The following is a 14615-nucleotide window of genomic DNA, read 5'->3' as shown; positions in this document are numbered from 1 at the left end:
GCCATTATTCATGACAGCTGCCTTCCAGTGCAGGGAGGCACTCTATTTTATGCGTATTATGACACATCGGTGATAGCTGGGTAGTTTGCTTAATGGAAATATTCCCTAATAATAGTACTTATACACTCGGATATACACTCGTTCGAACTTAGCAGTCCCAGGCCATGCTAGAGGTGATAGAATTATTAGTAGATAGTATCATATCTAAACGAAATTAGTCCTCACACTATTCGACCAGTTCCGGAGCCCATTTATTCGTGCACAGATTTCCGAGCGAAACTATTGCAATACGTGATGACTACTAGAAGGAAAAGTTATGAAATAAATACAATAGTTGTCGAATATTTTATTCAGTCCAAAATATAAAATGAAGCTAGTAATCATAATTAAAAATGAAACTGATTAAATTGCAGAAAATCACCTGAAAATTTAAAGAACGAAATAAATTCGAGAATGGTTTGTGATGTGATGATCATATTCTACTTTTGAAATAAGCCAAACAACCGAAGTTGCCATGGATACAAATTATTTTCGAAAAAACCTGTCTCAGGTTTAGAAATGACCTCTCAACCAAATGAAATGACCAAACTCAAAGACCATTGGCGAGAATTTTCTGGTCGAACATAAACTCAGCCATCGCCCCGGCGGAGGTGTGTGTGTGTCCGTCCGTCATATCCTTGAAGGTGCGTATCGCGCCCTGCAATTTGCGGATGCCTTCGTGCTGCTCGTCCAAAATGGGATCCGTGAACACGTCTGCAGCGTGGAAGTCCAGGCCACAGGCCTCCACGATCTTATAAATGCTGTTCGTAACCTGATGTTGGGACAAAAATTTAATAGTCTTGATAGGTATTGTCAACGAACGATATTCGTTACATGATGCTGGGAGAAAAAAATGATCATTATTGATGGATTAAAAAAACGATAGTTGTTATGAAATGTTGGAGCAAAATAATGCTAGTGTTAATGGTATCATAAACGAACGATGCTTATTATCTGATGTTAGGACAGAAATGACTATATAATGCCATTATGAATGAACGATGCCTGTCATTAAGGGCATCGTTATTTCTGTTGCATCATGTGACCAAACCGTGTAAATGTTGATAGGCGTCGTAAATATAGTTTATCACCTGTCTACAGATGAGACGTGTACTATTCATGATTAAAATGTACACTTTTTGTTGCCTTTCGTACGGTTAAAAAACTAATGAAACGAAACATCATCTCAGAAAACTTAACTTTACAAATAATCAAGCAATGAATGTACCTAATTTATAAACATATTGAAACGAAAAATCATCTGAGGAAACTTAACAAATAATCAAAAAATAAATGTACCTAATTTATAATCTAGGGCTTGATTAGCCCTCGTGCTTTAAACGATGTCGAGTGGAATAATAAGGTTGATGAGTTTCTTCGCATCTGTGGCTCGCGCTCACTAGATGTCTTCCTACCGAGACCTGGCACGACGCTGACTCGTTGAATCGCGTGTCTTCGCGCTGAAGGACTCCAGGTTATCGAGCGCGCGCGGCCCCGCATGCAACCCGACACCCTNCGCGTCTCTTGTTCAGGTACTCATCTAGTGACATACCTCATTATCGGAGGTTTTGAGGTTGTACGTCTCGTTGAAGAGCACGCCTCTCTTGTTCAGGTACTCGAGCATGAGGATCGCGTGCTGGCGCTCCTCGCTGGCGGACTCGTACAGGAACTTGGCCAGGCCATGGCGGGCGATGCGGTCGTCGTCGAAATGCGCGGCCTTATTTTGTAATGGAATATATAAAATAAACGTGTCCACAGTTTAATACTGGAAACTTTTCACTTGTATAAGCGTATAAGCACGATATTATTTTCTATTATTACTAGAACAGTTATTTAGAAAATATCACCTCCAATATAGTGTTCGGTCAAAAAATATCTTTAGTTTTGCTAAAAATGGAACTAGCCAAATCATTTCGATCAGGGAGAAAAACATACGTCTTGTTCAGGCTAAAATTGCCGGTTAAACAATAACATAATATAGAAGCCAGTTCCGTTGAATAAAATATCATCTGAAGGTTGTAGCTGGGAAAGTACTTCTATTTTGACCACAAAAGAATAAATATACTTCTCGAAGTTTGTTGCTGAAAGAGTTATGCCGCTTGTAACGGAAACACGAGGTATGTCGATCACGGGTGAATAAGCATAAACTTAAAATGTTTCAAATAATCAAGCTATGTTTGAACTGAATAATCAGCTCATATATTGCGCTTTCGAACCTCAGATTCTAGAAGTAGGACAAACTGCAGCACATCTCACCATGTAGAGGTAGGAGAAGGCAGCGTTCAACTCCTCCTGGATGTGGTGAGCGATCCTGCGTGTACAATCCGGTACGTAGCACACTGAGCTGGGCGCCGCTGTGCCATCGAAATGTGCCATTACTTATACGCTCATAACTTATACATGTTATCAGCTCAGAATACTGGTTTTAATTAATGAATACTTAATAGAAACAGTGTTAGTTTGGACAATATAGGAACAGCAGAACTTAATAGATGAGATTTTTAATTCAAAATGTAACGTTGACATGATCAAATGAATGAAATCAAATGATAGGTTTTAAACGTCAAAGCTTACTTAGAACTTATACCGAATGCCTTGAGCCTGGACAGAAATCACTAATCATGTCACTCGGAGAAATGAGATTTTGTCGAAAAAGCGACCGTGTTTGCCCTCGTGTTGGCATGTCGACCCAGTTAGGCCAAGGTAAATAGAGCGTATCAGTGCTACTTGCAAAAAGTATGTCATAAATCGGACAATATAACTCGTTCATTTTTCCGAGTCTTTAGTCCATCACGAGTTTATTTATATTACTCAAAACAGAAGAAGAAATACTCACATCTCGGGGGGTCGCAGTTGAACGAACCTGGAGAAAACGATGACAACGAATCAGAATAATTAAAAAATTAAATTTAAATGCTAACGCTTAGGCAATTTTTTTCATAGCTTTATTAAAAAAACAATGTGTGATGAATCACAGGTGATTGGAATATTTTGTTTCGATTCTAATTACTTTCTTATTTTAAAATTTTGAGATTCATTGTTATATTTTGCTCCCAATCGTATTCGTACGTCAGTTTCTTCAGATCCTGCATCTACTATACCTGTTGCTAGTTTTACTATGTATAGAGAGACATTAATCGGCCAGTTCTAAATATACACACAATTGCATTTCCGATGTCGTCTTAAAGATGTTCATTAACGATACGCCAATTCAATAAGTCATGCAGAACGCTCTGGTGTTGATTGCATTCATGCACTAGTTTACATAGTAATATTCATTACATATTTAAATATTAAGATACAACATTGGAGTAATTAGATGCCAAAAAATTTACTATCACCCCGTCAGTTGAACAACACGGCTTTATTGCCTTTTTAAATTACCATGGCACTCATATAAATTAATTGTCGCATTTTGCTGTATTTCGTTTAAATTACATTCAGTAAATTCATTCAGTCTACAGGTATAATATATGCAACACGTGCATCTAGAGTGTCATTTATACGACACAAAGTTCAAAAGAAACTGGTATAAAATAAAGGTTCTGCGAAGGTATTGTTCTCATAACTTACAAGTGTTTTATGTCAAACGGGTTAATGACGTAATTTTCTGCCAGGCACAGCTACTGGAGGCTACTTGATGCAAAAATTAAAGTTCGCGAATTTCTCTTCCCCGCATAATAACATAAAATGAAATTCACCAACATAATATGCGATAAACCAAATTTTTATTATTTCAAATGACGTTTTGATTCACCTAATTTTATGTTTTTCACAATTTTTTTTTTACTTTTGTAAATCAACGGACCCAATTGTTATATTCTTTCAAAGCCCAATAAAAATTACAGATCCACGTTGTGGGTCCTTACTTGGATCAGACACGGCAGTGACACTCGTGGCGACCAGCGCCGCCATGAACAGGGAGGGGAACTGCAAAGAAAAAGAAAGAGGTAAGATTTAATTTTACTCTTATTTATAAGTAAAATAAATACCGAATGCTGACCCAAGGCGTTTAAATAATGAAAGGTCAAAAGTTCCTGCGATCATTGTTGGTGTATAGTGTAAATTTTTAAAAATTGATCCCGTCCTAAATTTATTTTTCGACACGTTTTTTTAGTCGGAATGTTGCGGTAAAATCGTAGCAAATCGGCTCATGCTATGAAAATCTTCAATGAAATAACGAAAAACCTCTGCAAGAATCCGTTACAGTGCGGTAAATTACTCTCAAATCTATTTTGATGCCTAATTTCTTCAAATATAATAATTTCTGAGCATAGTCAATTAATACGCAACTGCAACATGATAGGAACATGCTAAATTCTTGAATTCAGGAAGGGGCAGCATTTCGCACACAAGTACGGTTGTATGTAGTTTCACTCCGATCAAATATTTACTCACCATAACTTCAAAGAAGCCTTCTCACTTCCGTATGACGAATGAAACGAATAGGTGCGCTGTGTTTGCAAGATTCAAGATACAGTTAAATCCCAAGCGTGACACTAACCAACCTCCAGTCTTGATTAGCAACTGAGTTGTGCTGGCCGATCTCTGTGGCCAGCGTCCCTCCCCCCGCCGCCAGGCTGGCTGAGGGTTCGACTGGCTGAGGAGGATGAGCGCTCAGCCACAATGGATAACAAGGACCATGTGCGTTTATGGATAACAAGGACCATGTGCGTTTATCTGCGCACAGCTTTGCTCTTACTTCTGCTTAGGGCTGCGACTGGGTACACCACAGCAAACCACTGTACAAGCAGCCAGCAGATGTCTCACTGGGAATTACTTTTATTATATTTTGTAACAGAGTGATTTTTTATAATTGGTTTCAAGACTTATAGTGTCAGAAGCATCTCGCAGCCTAAGCTCTGTCAAAGAACAAGAGGGTTATGCTAGGGAAATATTTCAACAGAAACAAAAGCAAGCCTTCGTCATACTGCATGTTTTAGCAATATGATCGCATCGATCTGTTCCGCGAACCAAAGTGATCAAGTTCAACTGTATCAAGCACATCTTTATTAAAGCACTCCTCAAAATGAGGATACTGACACTATTGAATTGACACTAATATCCTATTGAAACTCCTGATTCCTGAAATGTAATTATTAAATGATTTTCTGATACTTAGAAGCGAAATTATGCACGCATGAACGACTACATTAACAATTATCACTCCAAACATTACTAGTAATGTCTAATTGCTTTCAACCTTAAATCGTGCATGTCATGAGCTGACACGCAGCATACAATAAAACTTTAATGAAAACGCAATCTCTTTTTGATCTTCAGCAGAAAGATGGCTCTCAAAATCCAAACAATTGTGAAGCAAAGATGGATCATGATTGAATGGATATTGTGCAGCCTCATTTCTAATCACAACGGCGAGACAAGAGATTTGAATTAACGTCACTTCCATATATTTTATTCATTCAATTGATGCAACTACTTTGTTGCATCAATTTCAGAACTCCTAATTAATGTACTACTAATATACATAAACTGCACATAGCGAAATTATTTTATGTAGGAGATTCTGCTCCAATTAAGACGATGAAAAGCTGAAGCAAACACCAAAATTACAACCATAGTCTCATTATTCTATTAATTATCATAGTTAGTCACATTTAAATAAGTGGCCTGGTACAACCACTCTATTTAAAATCATTGCATGATCTTTTGGTAACCATATATACTGGCAGCCTGCCTGCCAAAGATTTCTCGTTCAGCATTTATATCAAACGCGAGACTGTAATATTTACGGCGCTCTAAAAACCAAAATTAAGCTGAAGGTTCAAAGCATGAATCATAGATGATAGACTGTAAAACAATTCTAATCAAAAGCCTCATTAATTAAGATGGAGGAAAGATCGATATGAGTCATTGTGCTGTAGAAAACAAGTTGCATCAAAGTCAAGTGTTGCCGAGATATTGCCTCTTGAGATACATATCGACCGATCAGGCCGTGAAGGTCGATACAAGACGGCTGAAGTACCTCACAAAATAGAACTTATTACATTATTTTCTGCTCTAGGGTTACCTACAATTGCTGATGCAATACAAACATGATATCCTAAATACTGGCCTCAAGTGAGATGCTTACATATCAACTTGTGGCCCATTACCATCATGTTGCTTCATTAGTGCAATTACAGAAAAACTTAAATGAGGAGAATTTTTCATCAGCAAATGATGCCGATAACGGGATTTAATCAATGGAAGTGAAAAAAACATGGTTTCATTCATTTGTTAGTTTCATGCATGTATGTACAGTAGATGTGTGTGTCTAATGATATATACATAAAATTGTACCCACTCACTATTTTATATACTTAACTTTAACTACTTCACATTTTCAGCAAAGTTCAAAATGTTATGCCAACAAAAAAAATAAATGCGTCTTCATTATCAGTCATCAGTTCTGTGAACGTAAAACATGTTTTCGAACACACATGTTTTCGCAGAGCCAGAAATAAAATCCTATAGGAGTCAATACGAGTTTCAAGCAACACAGGCCGGCTTGAATGAATTCAAGAAATCTCCTTCATTGGCACACATTTCTCTTTCCAAATAATTCCGTTCTAGAATAATGACAACATTTTATTTTCATTGCTAATTGAACTATAATTGTTATAAATTCGAAATAAAGTCAGATTCCAATTTTTGAAATCACCTCACGTTTTGCCATGCATCATGAATACGCTACATCAAATAAAGTTTCAGATACATCGCTTAAATATTTATAAATAGGCGTCAAACGCACAATCACACCCACACTCCATAATATATAACTAATATATTATACCGAAAGATATAATACATAAGTTGTACAAGTAGATGACATTCCAATTAAAGTCGAGAAGGTTGTCGTTGCCAGGAGCTGTTTGACTATCACGAAAATCTCAGCGCGAGATAAAGAAGAAACGAATGCTCCTCTTGACGCTGTTATCATTACAAGCGAACAAGGTTTTACTAGAGGACTGTCTCCGTCCAGGTCACTGATCCTAGACAACCAAGCTCTCCAGAAGATAACGAAGATTGCAATAATTCAACGACGTGTGCGTTCTTTTCAACACCGCAAAATGATGGCGCCGTCACGTACAGCCCTGCTGCGCAGCTATTGACAGCATTACTAAACTCAAACCAATGCAGTTATTTCTTCTCTATTATTATGATCGTACCATATTTTATAATTGATTTCGAGCTTTGAATCAGACTATTTCATGAAAGTGTGAGAAACGGATCAAATCACAACAACGAAATTCCGCCTTAAAAACGATATTTTTAATTTGAAAGGCACGTAAAGAATTTTTTCAGTTTGTCTAATGTTCTGCTGGTTGTTAATGCTCTATAAAACTACCGTAACAATATGAGAGTTGAGTCACCTATAGTTATTATTCCATCGAAATAGTAAAATAACGCTTTATTGTAGTGTAAACGATGAGGTACAAAGTTTGAATTATCTCAATAAGAGTCCATAAATGTGCAAAAAAACTCTCTTATTTTTACGACTTTTTATTTCCTGATTATCGGTTGTAAAATAAGTAGCACATTAAAGTAGTAATAGCCCGACACATCCCCTCTCAGCTGAGGAAGCGTTCATTGGTCAGACCGCCGGGATGGCTGCACTGCCCCTCAGCCAGCCAGCCATTCCGCCACTGGTAGGGACTAGGGATCTCAGTGCACCAGTTCACTATCGTATTTCAGAGACGTGGGTGTAGCATGATACGGGCTATTAGTCTGCTCTAAACATCCTATATGATGTGGCATTGTTATACTGGATGATTTTAATCACATGACTTCACCGTATTCCGTGATGTCTAGTTTAAACATAAAATTTATAATTAACATTTCATGCCTAAATTGAATAATTTTACTGTGAGACAGGTTATGTTGACTAGGTGTCTGAAAAATTAGACATTAATAGTAAAAAATCTCCATTATTTTCAGATTTTAAGATGATGATGACGGGAATCATAAAGGGCGTTCTACTCCTCTCACTTCTAGCATTCGGTAAGTGCTCTACTTCTTGTTCACTTTATATTATTGCAATAAAAGGGTTTAACAAAGTCAAACTAGGTATTATTGTTACAATTTGATTCATTACTTCAGGCAGTCCCAATGAGAATATTACTGCTCGCTTCAGAAGCGAGGTTAAAATAAACCTGAGCCCGGGTGGATGGAAGTGTATATAGGGTTAAAACTGCGTTTGTTATTGGAAGTTTAGTTGGGCATAACTCAGCAGATGGAGTGCAAACTTGTGATGCAAATTTAAACTTCCTTTTCATGTTTGCTCCTACTTGCGTATATTTTATTTTGAAATGGCAGTAAGAATTGTGTCCAAAAACAACGCAAAAATAGTGGTTGGCTCATGAGCAGGTGGAGGTCAGGCGTCCGTGCAGGTGCTGAACACGAAGGTGTCGTCGTTCTTCGACGAGCACTACGAGGATTATCTTAAACACATGAAGGCTCACTTCGACAACTCCCTCGACTACCTCTTCACTGTGAGTAGTTTGTGTACAAATGAAACATTCAGCTTACAGCTTATGCATGGAAACCTCATTTAAAAGTACCTACTCGGGTCAAATAAATTGCTATGAACTGGTACAATTTTCCACTGTTATTGTTGTTATCTCGTACGAGGAAAGTCGTTAGGCATAGTATACATATTGAGCTTTTAGTGCCCCATCTAAAATTTTAAGCCTTCAAATAGCGTTTGGTCGATGTATCTAAAATTGGTATTGATGGTGTTTTTGTTTTCAAACTCATCTGAAATCGAAATTGATTGACTGTGCTCGCTCTCAGTGAGGGTACCATGGTACAGTTCTCAAATTTGTATGCTGCCATTTCTGATTTTGAATTTCCACATCAATTGTTCGTCGCTGGATAATTGTTTCGTTTGATGCTTTCAGAGACGAAGCAAATATCAGAACGACGGTTTATCAAAATTCAATTGTTAGGCTTTCTGAACGTGCGGACAACGGATTTGCAAACCGAGTTAATGTAGCCGACAATTTAAGAAACAGTCCTTCTCACTACATGAATTTCCGGTTTGTTAGACAAAAACATATTATATGTTAATTACGCAGAGCAACGCGTTTGCCGACCAATCGTTCGAGCGCCCTGGGATGGGCAAGATCCTGCGAGAGGCGAGTGACCGCCACTGGCAGCTCGGCATCAACGCCCTGAAGAAATACCTGCAGAGAGGCGGCGACACCCCGGACCTGAACACGGCGAGCAACAGCATTTCTGCGTACGGTTTCATTAGCGACGAGCCGGCGCAGCTCCGACGAGAGGAAATATTCAAGCGTGCCTTCGAATTTACGGGAGAGGTAAAAATAGGTTTCAAGATTTCCAAGATCGAGAAAGATTTCACATAGTTTCGTATTATTAGTAATCCATGATTTCATTATAAGCAGGTAATGAATTCATTTGACTATTGAAAGATGATTTTTAAAAATAATTTTCAGTGCGCGATGAAAGTAAATCATCTAGATTTATTCAAACGATGGGAAATTAAATTGATGTGCTTTTTTATTGGGATGCAACTGGGAGTAATTCGTTTATTTACGGAGAGAGTAAAAATTCTGCAGGCTAAGATGTCTTTGAAACATTCACATTTTTCTTGCTTTGCCGTCAATGTTGACACCTATGTAGCTATTATTCATCGAAAATATATTTAAAGATCAAAGATCACTATTCTCGGATGTCATTGTTTGAAGCAGATAATGTTGTCTGAACCGAATAAAATGCTTCCATGGCCTGTCGTCAGTTGCTATTCTGGTTATTTGGCCAAAACTTTAAAAACTTCAAGTTCTTGGTTTTTGGACCACTGCTTATCCCAGCAGGCATCTGACGTTGAAACAACGTTGATATTTGGTTGATTTCAGGTTGAAATGTTGAACAACCAAAATTAAACGTCATATCAACGTCGAAATCTGACCAACACTAGAAGGGACGTGAAACAACCTTTAGGCTAAATCAAAAGCTGTTCGTGCGCAACACGTATACAGAAGTCTCGTGACAGCGCAAACTTCAAGTCTATCCCATGCCACGTCTTAATATAACTAAAAAAATTATTTGCTTGCGTACAAGTCGTTGAAATCTAAACCTAACAGAAAAGCTTAGTCATAAATTTGCAAGTGTACCACAGCAAGTGTAAATATCATAGTTCTCTAACAAACAGCTGACATCTTTGCATGTTATAGAGTTTTTTTCTAATTCATTTGGTAACTGTTGGGAAAACTATGTTGATTTATTAAGATTCATTATGAATACAAAAAAGCGTTGAATTCCTGTGCTGGCCAGAACTTGCTGAAGTCTGACCATAAGGACACCCCGGACTTCCCGGCGACATACCTCAAGACCCTGGAGGAGGTAACGCAGGACTCTAAGGACATGGTCGTCGCCCTCAACCTCCTGCACAAAGGCAGCACCCAGCGGCATGGCAACGGTCCCTACGACGCTGATGTAGGGGCCACAGATCTCATTCTTGAATGATTTATAGATTCTGCTTTTGCATTTTATTCTCGAATCGCAATATCTTCTCCAATAACAAATTACTCGGAAATATGACACGATTACGATCAAGAATTTAAAATATCAAATTATTTTTCATTCATAAAGGATATTCGCTTGATTATCCATCAATTTCTGCTTGCAGATGGCCCACTTCCTGGAAGAGAAGATGGAGCAGGAAGTCGAGGTTCTGCGTAAGTTCAAGAACCTGCACACAACTCTCGACAAGATGAAGGAGCTGGGGCTCGCTCGACACTTCTTTGATCAGCACTTGTAAATGAGGCCTTATTGACTTGATGTGGGCCCAGTTATTCATGGATCCAAATGTCAGCCACGCAACGGAATTGAAGATTAAAATTTACTAAGAAGTTTCTCGTCGAATGCTCGCGGTAACAAAGAAGCCCACAAAAAATCCTCCATCAAAATTGCAGAATCTTCACAAAAAAGCTGCCATAGACACAAACACTATGTAAATGAAAGAAATATAATAAAACTTTCACAAACTTGTTGTTTAAATAAAGTTTGATTATATTATTTATTTGAACTCCATTAACATTTCATAATAATCGAGAGTTTAGTTATATTATCTACAAATATCACAATAATTCGTCAAGGCAATCAATGACATTTACTCACTAATGTGTAAGCCTGTAAGGTTTTGGTATGTTTTTATCAATAACAAAAACAACTCAAAAACCTTGCCACCTTCTAACTGGAAAGTGTTCATATAAATTATCCTGTCTTCTCTTAATTCGCAACGGCGTACAAGTGTTTCAAGAAGAGAGCCAAATGAGCATCTGACGGCACAGCTCCCTGCAGCCGGCGCGTGGAAGCCTCGTGTCTGCGTTCGACACTCGGCAGGCCAACAAGTGTATCGACGTATGCATGCCTTAAGGATTCGCTGGCACGATTTAATAAATTGTTATTTGAAGTCATGCTACCGTGAGGATATAAGTATGAGGGGCTCATGACACGATCTTTTTATACAAGCAACGCCTTCACGAAATTATTACCAAGACAGAAGACTCATAGTAGTCATAGGAAGAAAACACGAATTGAATCAAATATATGAATATATTTCAACAAAAAGCTCAGAATAAACAAGTTACAGGAATGAAAATTAGCGGTATTCAACAATTGGCACCGGGGCGAGACATGTAGAACGCGTAACTATGTACGTGAACGCGTAACTTCGCCCTCCACCTTCATTAAATCAATTTCATTTCTCCTGATGGGACCAGGATGAGAAAAACCCATCATATTTGGGTAGAAAAGGAAGCAAAAAAAAAAAAAAAATGCTCGAATGCATTCCTACAGGTGCCCACAAGACCTATAGAGGTAGTTTCAAAACCATCATGCAATACAGTATACAGCATAAAGATAAATAAATTTGCTACAATAACAACAAAAGAGATTAAAGAGTCTGATATAGTTCACACAGTACGAGACAATATATGGTTATCAAGTATTAAAAAGAACATTTTTAACAACTCATTAATAGATATGATAGCGGTGTGCTGTTTTAACAGCGTCGTCTCAACACTTCCCTTGACACACAAAGTTTTAATGAACATCTACATTATAATTTATTCAAGGCATTGGGCACTGCAATGCACAATTTAATTTTTTTCGACCATTTACCGAGTGAGAAACAAGGAGCAGAAAGATCTAATAACCGATGTGGCTCTGTTATGGCAATTAAACAAGGTTTGAATTAAAAAAACGAAAAAACGGTATACATGACTCCTGTTATAGCCCTCGATGTTCACTGTTCAGCTTTAGCCTTCCTCTCTGGTAACGTTGATTTTAGAAAGCAAATCTGGTTTCTAAGATCAATTATCGCAAATCCACAAAGTAATCCACAGACTTTCGTAGCAGCTTGGGGAAACCATTATTTACTGCAGGTAAATAAAATAAATCTTAGAAAATTTTAAGATCTTCTTCTGTGGATACGCCAGATGTCTCTCAATACACGAAATAAAAGAGAAAAAAATTATCACTCTCTATGTCTGTTACAAGGAACCTCTTCAGATACTAGAAAATTGCACTATAATGAATTCTGAATAGAAAACATTTAAAGCAAAGAAAATGACAACGAACAATGAGGAAAGGTTGTAAGCAAGAGGAAGGCAGACAACAATATTAACAGTACACCGAGAAACCATATCAGTAATATCGTTGCTTATATGACCTAATCTTTGGTAATAAAATCACGAGCGGCCTATCTATCTAAAACTAAATGTTCTTAGCTCTACTCAAGTAATATGATGGACAACCTGTGTGTAAGTCAAGTAATATGAGTAATACCTGTGTGTAGGTCAAGTAATATGAGTAATACCTGTGTGTAGGTCAAGTAATATGATGGACAAAAGTGTATAGGTCAAGCTAATTACAAAAAGCCTACGAGTAGGTTTTTTAAAGCATGTCCATTCGGACATTATAAAAAGTAAATTAATTCCAAAAATAATTTATACATTTTGAAGGCCACACTTTACTCCACTTTCCTCATACTTGCTGCCTTTGTCTCCTCAGAAATGGGAAATAATAATATTGACATTTCTTTATATCATCGGTTAAATTTATGAAAGACTTGCTCGACAGGTTTAGCCCACCTTTTATCATTAAAATCCTCGAGAAGGGCAAATATTCTGCCAACGATGCAACAAATGCAATATTCAGAAACCAAAGTCCATCGAAAATCTCTCAAAAATTTGTGAAGCTCAAACTATCAGGATATTTTACAAGTTTCTACACAAGTTCCTCGGAGGACTGAAAAATTAAACATGCATACGGTCAATTTATAAATAGATTTTCCAATTAATCAGAAACTGAACTTTCTTCTAGCTAAACGATGGTGAAATAATCAATTAAGAATCTGCCTGGTCATCATTCAAATATCATCCCTAGTACGCGGAACTAAACCTCACTCCCAGTCTTCGTCTTCCGCCTCTTCCCTGCCAGACTCGTCTCCCCTGTGAGAAGCGGGGGGAGGTGGGGGGATGCTGGCTGCTATGTCCTCTAAGGGGTTCACGGGAGTCGGGTCATCGCCCTCCACTTTGGCGCTTCCCGATATTCCCTGAAACAAAATAATCGTCAGCTTCAGAAAATAAAACTCGTTTTCTACTTAAAAACAATTGGGAGGAAATTTTACACTTATTTTATTGCCGACTTTGAGAGAGATAAAATTAATTTCGGGAATAGCTGCAGTCCCGCACCATGAGTCACGGCAGGTCACTCCTGTAGTGCATGATAATCACTAGCCTGATGAGCTTAAGCTACCGAAGCTTGATTAACATTAAGCTGTTGTGATGTGGTACTGGTTAACACGTTGACTACGATTGCTTCATCTCGTACTATTATTTTTTTTTTGTACTGTTTTTAAACCGGGTTGCCAGACGGTCATTTTTTCTGGACAAATTCCGTGATTTAGTTTTTCTCAATTGCGTTGGCCAGCTAAAATTTATGATAGGGGTACTTCATAATTAAATTTTAAATACTGCAGAAATAAAATAAATGGAATTTTAATAGCGGAACCTACAAATAGATTAGTATATATTGATTTATCGGCCTTTTTTGGCCTTTTTTGTTCTCGGATTTGGCCGATTTAAGGCAACCTGATTTATGTACCATTACGTCCTGGAGAAATACATTTCGTGGTACGCATATGTACCACTTCGTAGTCAACGTGTTAAAAGAGATGTTGAGGTAATGAGGTGGAAGTGAGAGGTGGATAGACATAGCATCGCTGGTACCTTGCGTCGCTGAGACAGTCTAGCGAACAGATCAGCCATGAGGTCTCCTCCCGCAGCTGCAGCAGGCGCAGCGCGGGGCTCCTAGTGTGAACAGTTCGCAACAAGCACGTTTACATCACACCAGTTTGTTGAAAATTATTATTGAAATCAACAATGAGACAAGAATAATCTTATCGAACAGACTCATTAAAACTAAATCAAGAGGAAATTTTGTGAACTCAATTAAACGTTGTACAATGTACATGCGATTATGATTGGAATACTAGTTTACAACTTCGGTACATAAATTACAAATATAAGTGAGTTAAATTTCAA

At 37.8% G+C, this 14615-nt stretch overlaps 3 protein-coding genes across 5 annotated transcripts in view; 1 reads left to right on the top strand and 2 right to left on the bottom strand.

The window, feature by feature from the left end:
* Positions 1-384: 384 nt before the first annotated feature.
* On the bottom strand, positions 385-4590 carry LOC108677849 (ferritin subunit). Its single transcript, XM_047879859.1, has 6 exons — positions 4438-4590; positions 3909-3969; positions 2876-2902; positions 2296-2393; positions 1588-1756; positions 385-888 (listed from the first exon to the last, which is right to left on the bottom strand). Exons 1-6 carry the CDS (start codon positions 4438-4440, stop codon positions 590-592), a joined length of 657 nt encoding a protein of 218 aa, XP_047735815.1. The 5' UTR covers positions 4441-4590; the 3' UTR covers positions 385-589.
* Positions 4591-7720: 3130 nt separating this feature from the next.
* On the top strand, positions 7721-11190 carry LOC108677853. Its single transcript, XM_018166152.2, has 6 exons — positions 7721-7741; positions 7981-8043; positions 8410-8534; positions 9120-9362; positions 10339-10500; positions 10694-11190. The coding sequence occupies exons 2-6, from the start codon at positions 7989-7991 to the stop codon at positions 10823-10825; spliced, it is 717 nt and encodes a 238-aa protein (XP_018021641.1). The 5' UTR covers positions 7721-7741; positions 7981-7988; the 3' UTR covers positions 10826-11190.
* Positions 11191-11603: 413 nt separating this feature from the next.
* LOC108677852 (WASH complex subunit 1) overlaps positions 11604-14615 on the bottom strand; it is a 43208-nt gene continuing 40196 nt past the window's right edge. For 2 of the 3 annotated variants that reach the window (XM_018166150.2, XM_018166151.2), the window contains exons 10-11: positions 14301-14381; positions 11604-13624 (exon numbers count right to left, since the gene is read on the bottom strand). In XM_018166150.2, coding sequence (XP_018021639.1) covers positions 13472-13624; positions 14301-14381 — 234 coding nt within the window. In that variant the 3' untranslated portion in view covers positions 11604-13471. The remainder of the gene's footprint in view (positions 13625-14300; positions 14382-14615) is intronic. The other variant, XR_007156613.1, reaches the window with a different exon arrangement.

This window comes from Hyalella azteca, unplaced genomic scaffold, assembly GCF_000764305.2.
Source record: "Hyalella azteca isolate HAZT.00-mixed unplaced genomic scaffold, Hazt_2.0.2 contig4008, whole genome shotgun sequence".
Lineage (NCBI taxonomy): Eukaryota > Metazoa > Arthropoda > Malacostraca > Amphipoda > Hyalellidae > Hyalella > Hyalella azteca.
The sequence above is the reverse complement of the archived record's forward strand: the minus strand, read 5'-3'. Positions and strand labels throughout refer to the sequence as shown.

Excerpts from the sequence above, each read along its gene's own strand:
- LOC108677849 (XM_047879859.1), bottom strand. Across the intron at positions 2,394-2,875 it reads CAACTGCGACCCCCCGAGAT|CGGCGCCCAGCTCAGTGTGC; the intron begins GTGAGTATTTCT and ends TCGATGGCACAG. Across the intron at positions 889-1,587 it reads AACCTCCGATAATGAGGTAT|TTCTCCCAGCATCATGTAAC; the intron begins GTCACTAGATGA and ends ATGATCATTTTT.
- LOC108677853 (XM_018166152.2), top strand. The coding sequence starts at position 7,989 with ATGATGATGACGGGAATCATAAAGGGCGTTCTACTCCTCTCACTTCTA. Across the intron at positions 9,363-10,338 it reads CCTTCGAATTTACGGGAGAG|AACTTGCTGAAGTCTGACCA; the intron begins GTAAAAATAGGT and ends TGTGCTGGCCAG. Across the intron at positions 10,501-10,693 it reads ACGGTCCCTACGACGCTGAT|ATGGCCCACTTCCTGGAAGA; the intron begins GTAGGGGCCACA and ends TTCTGCTTGCAG.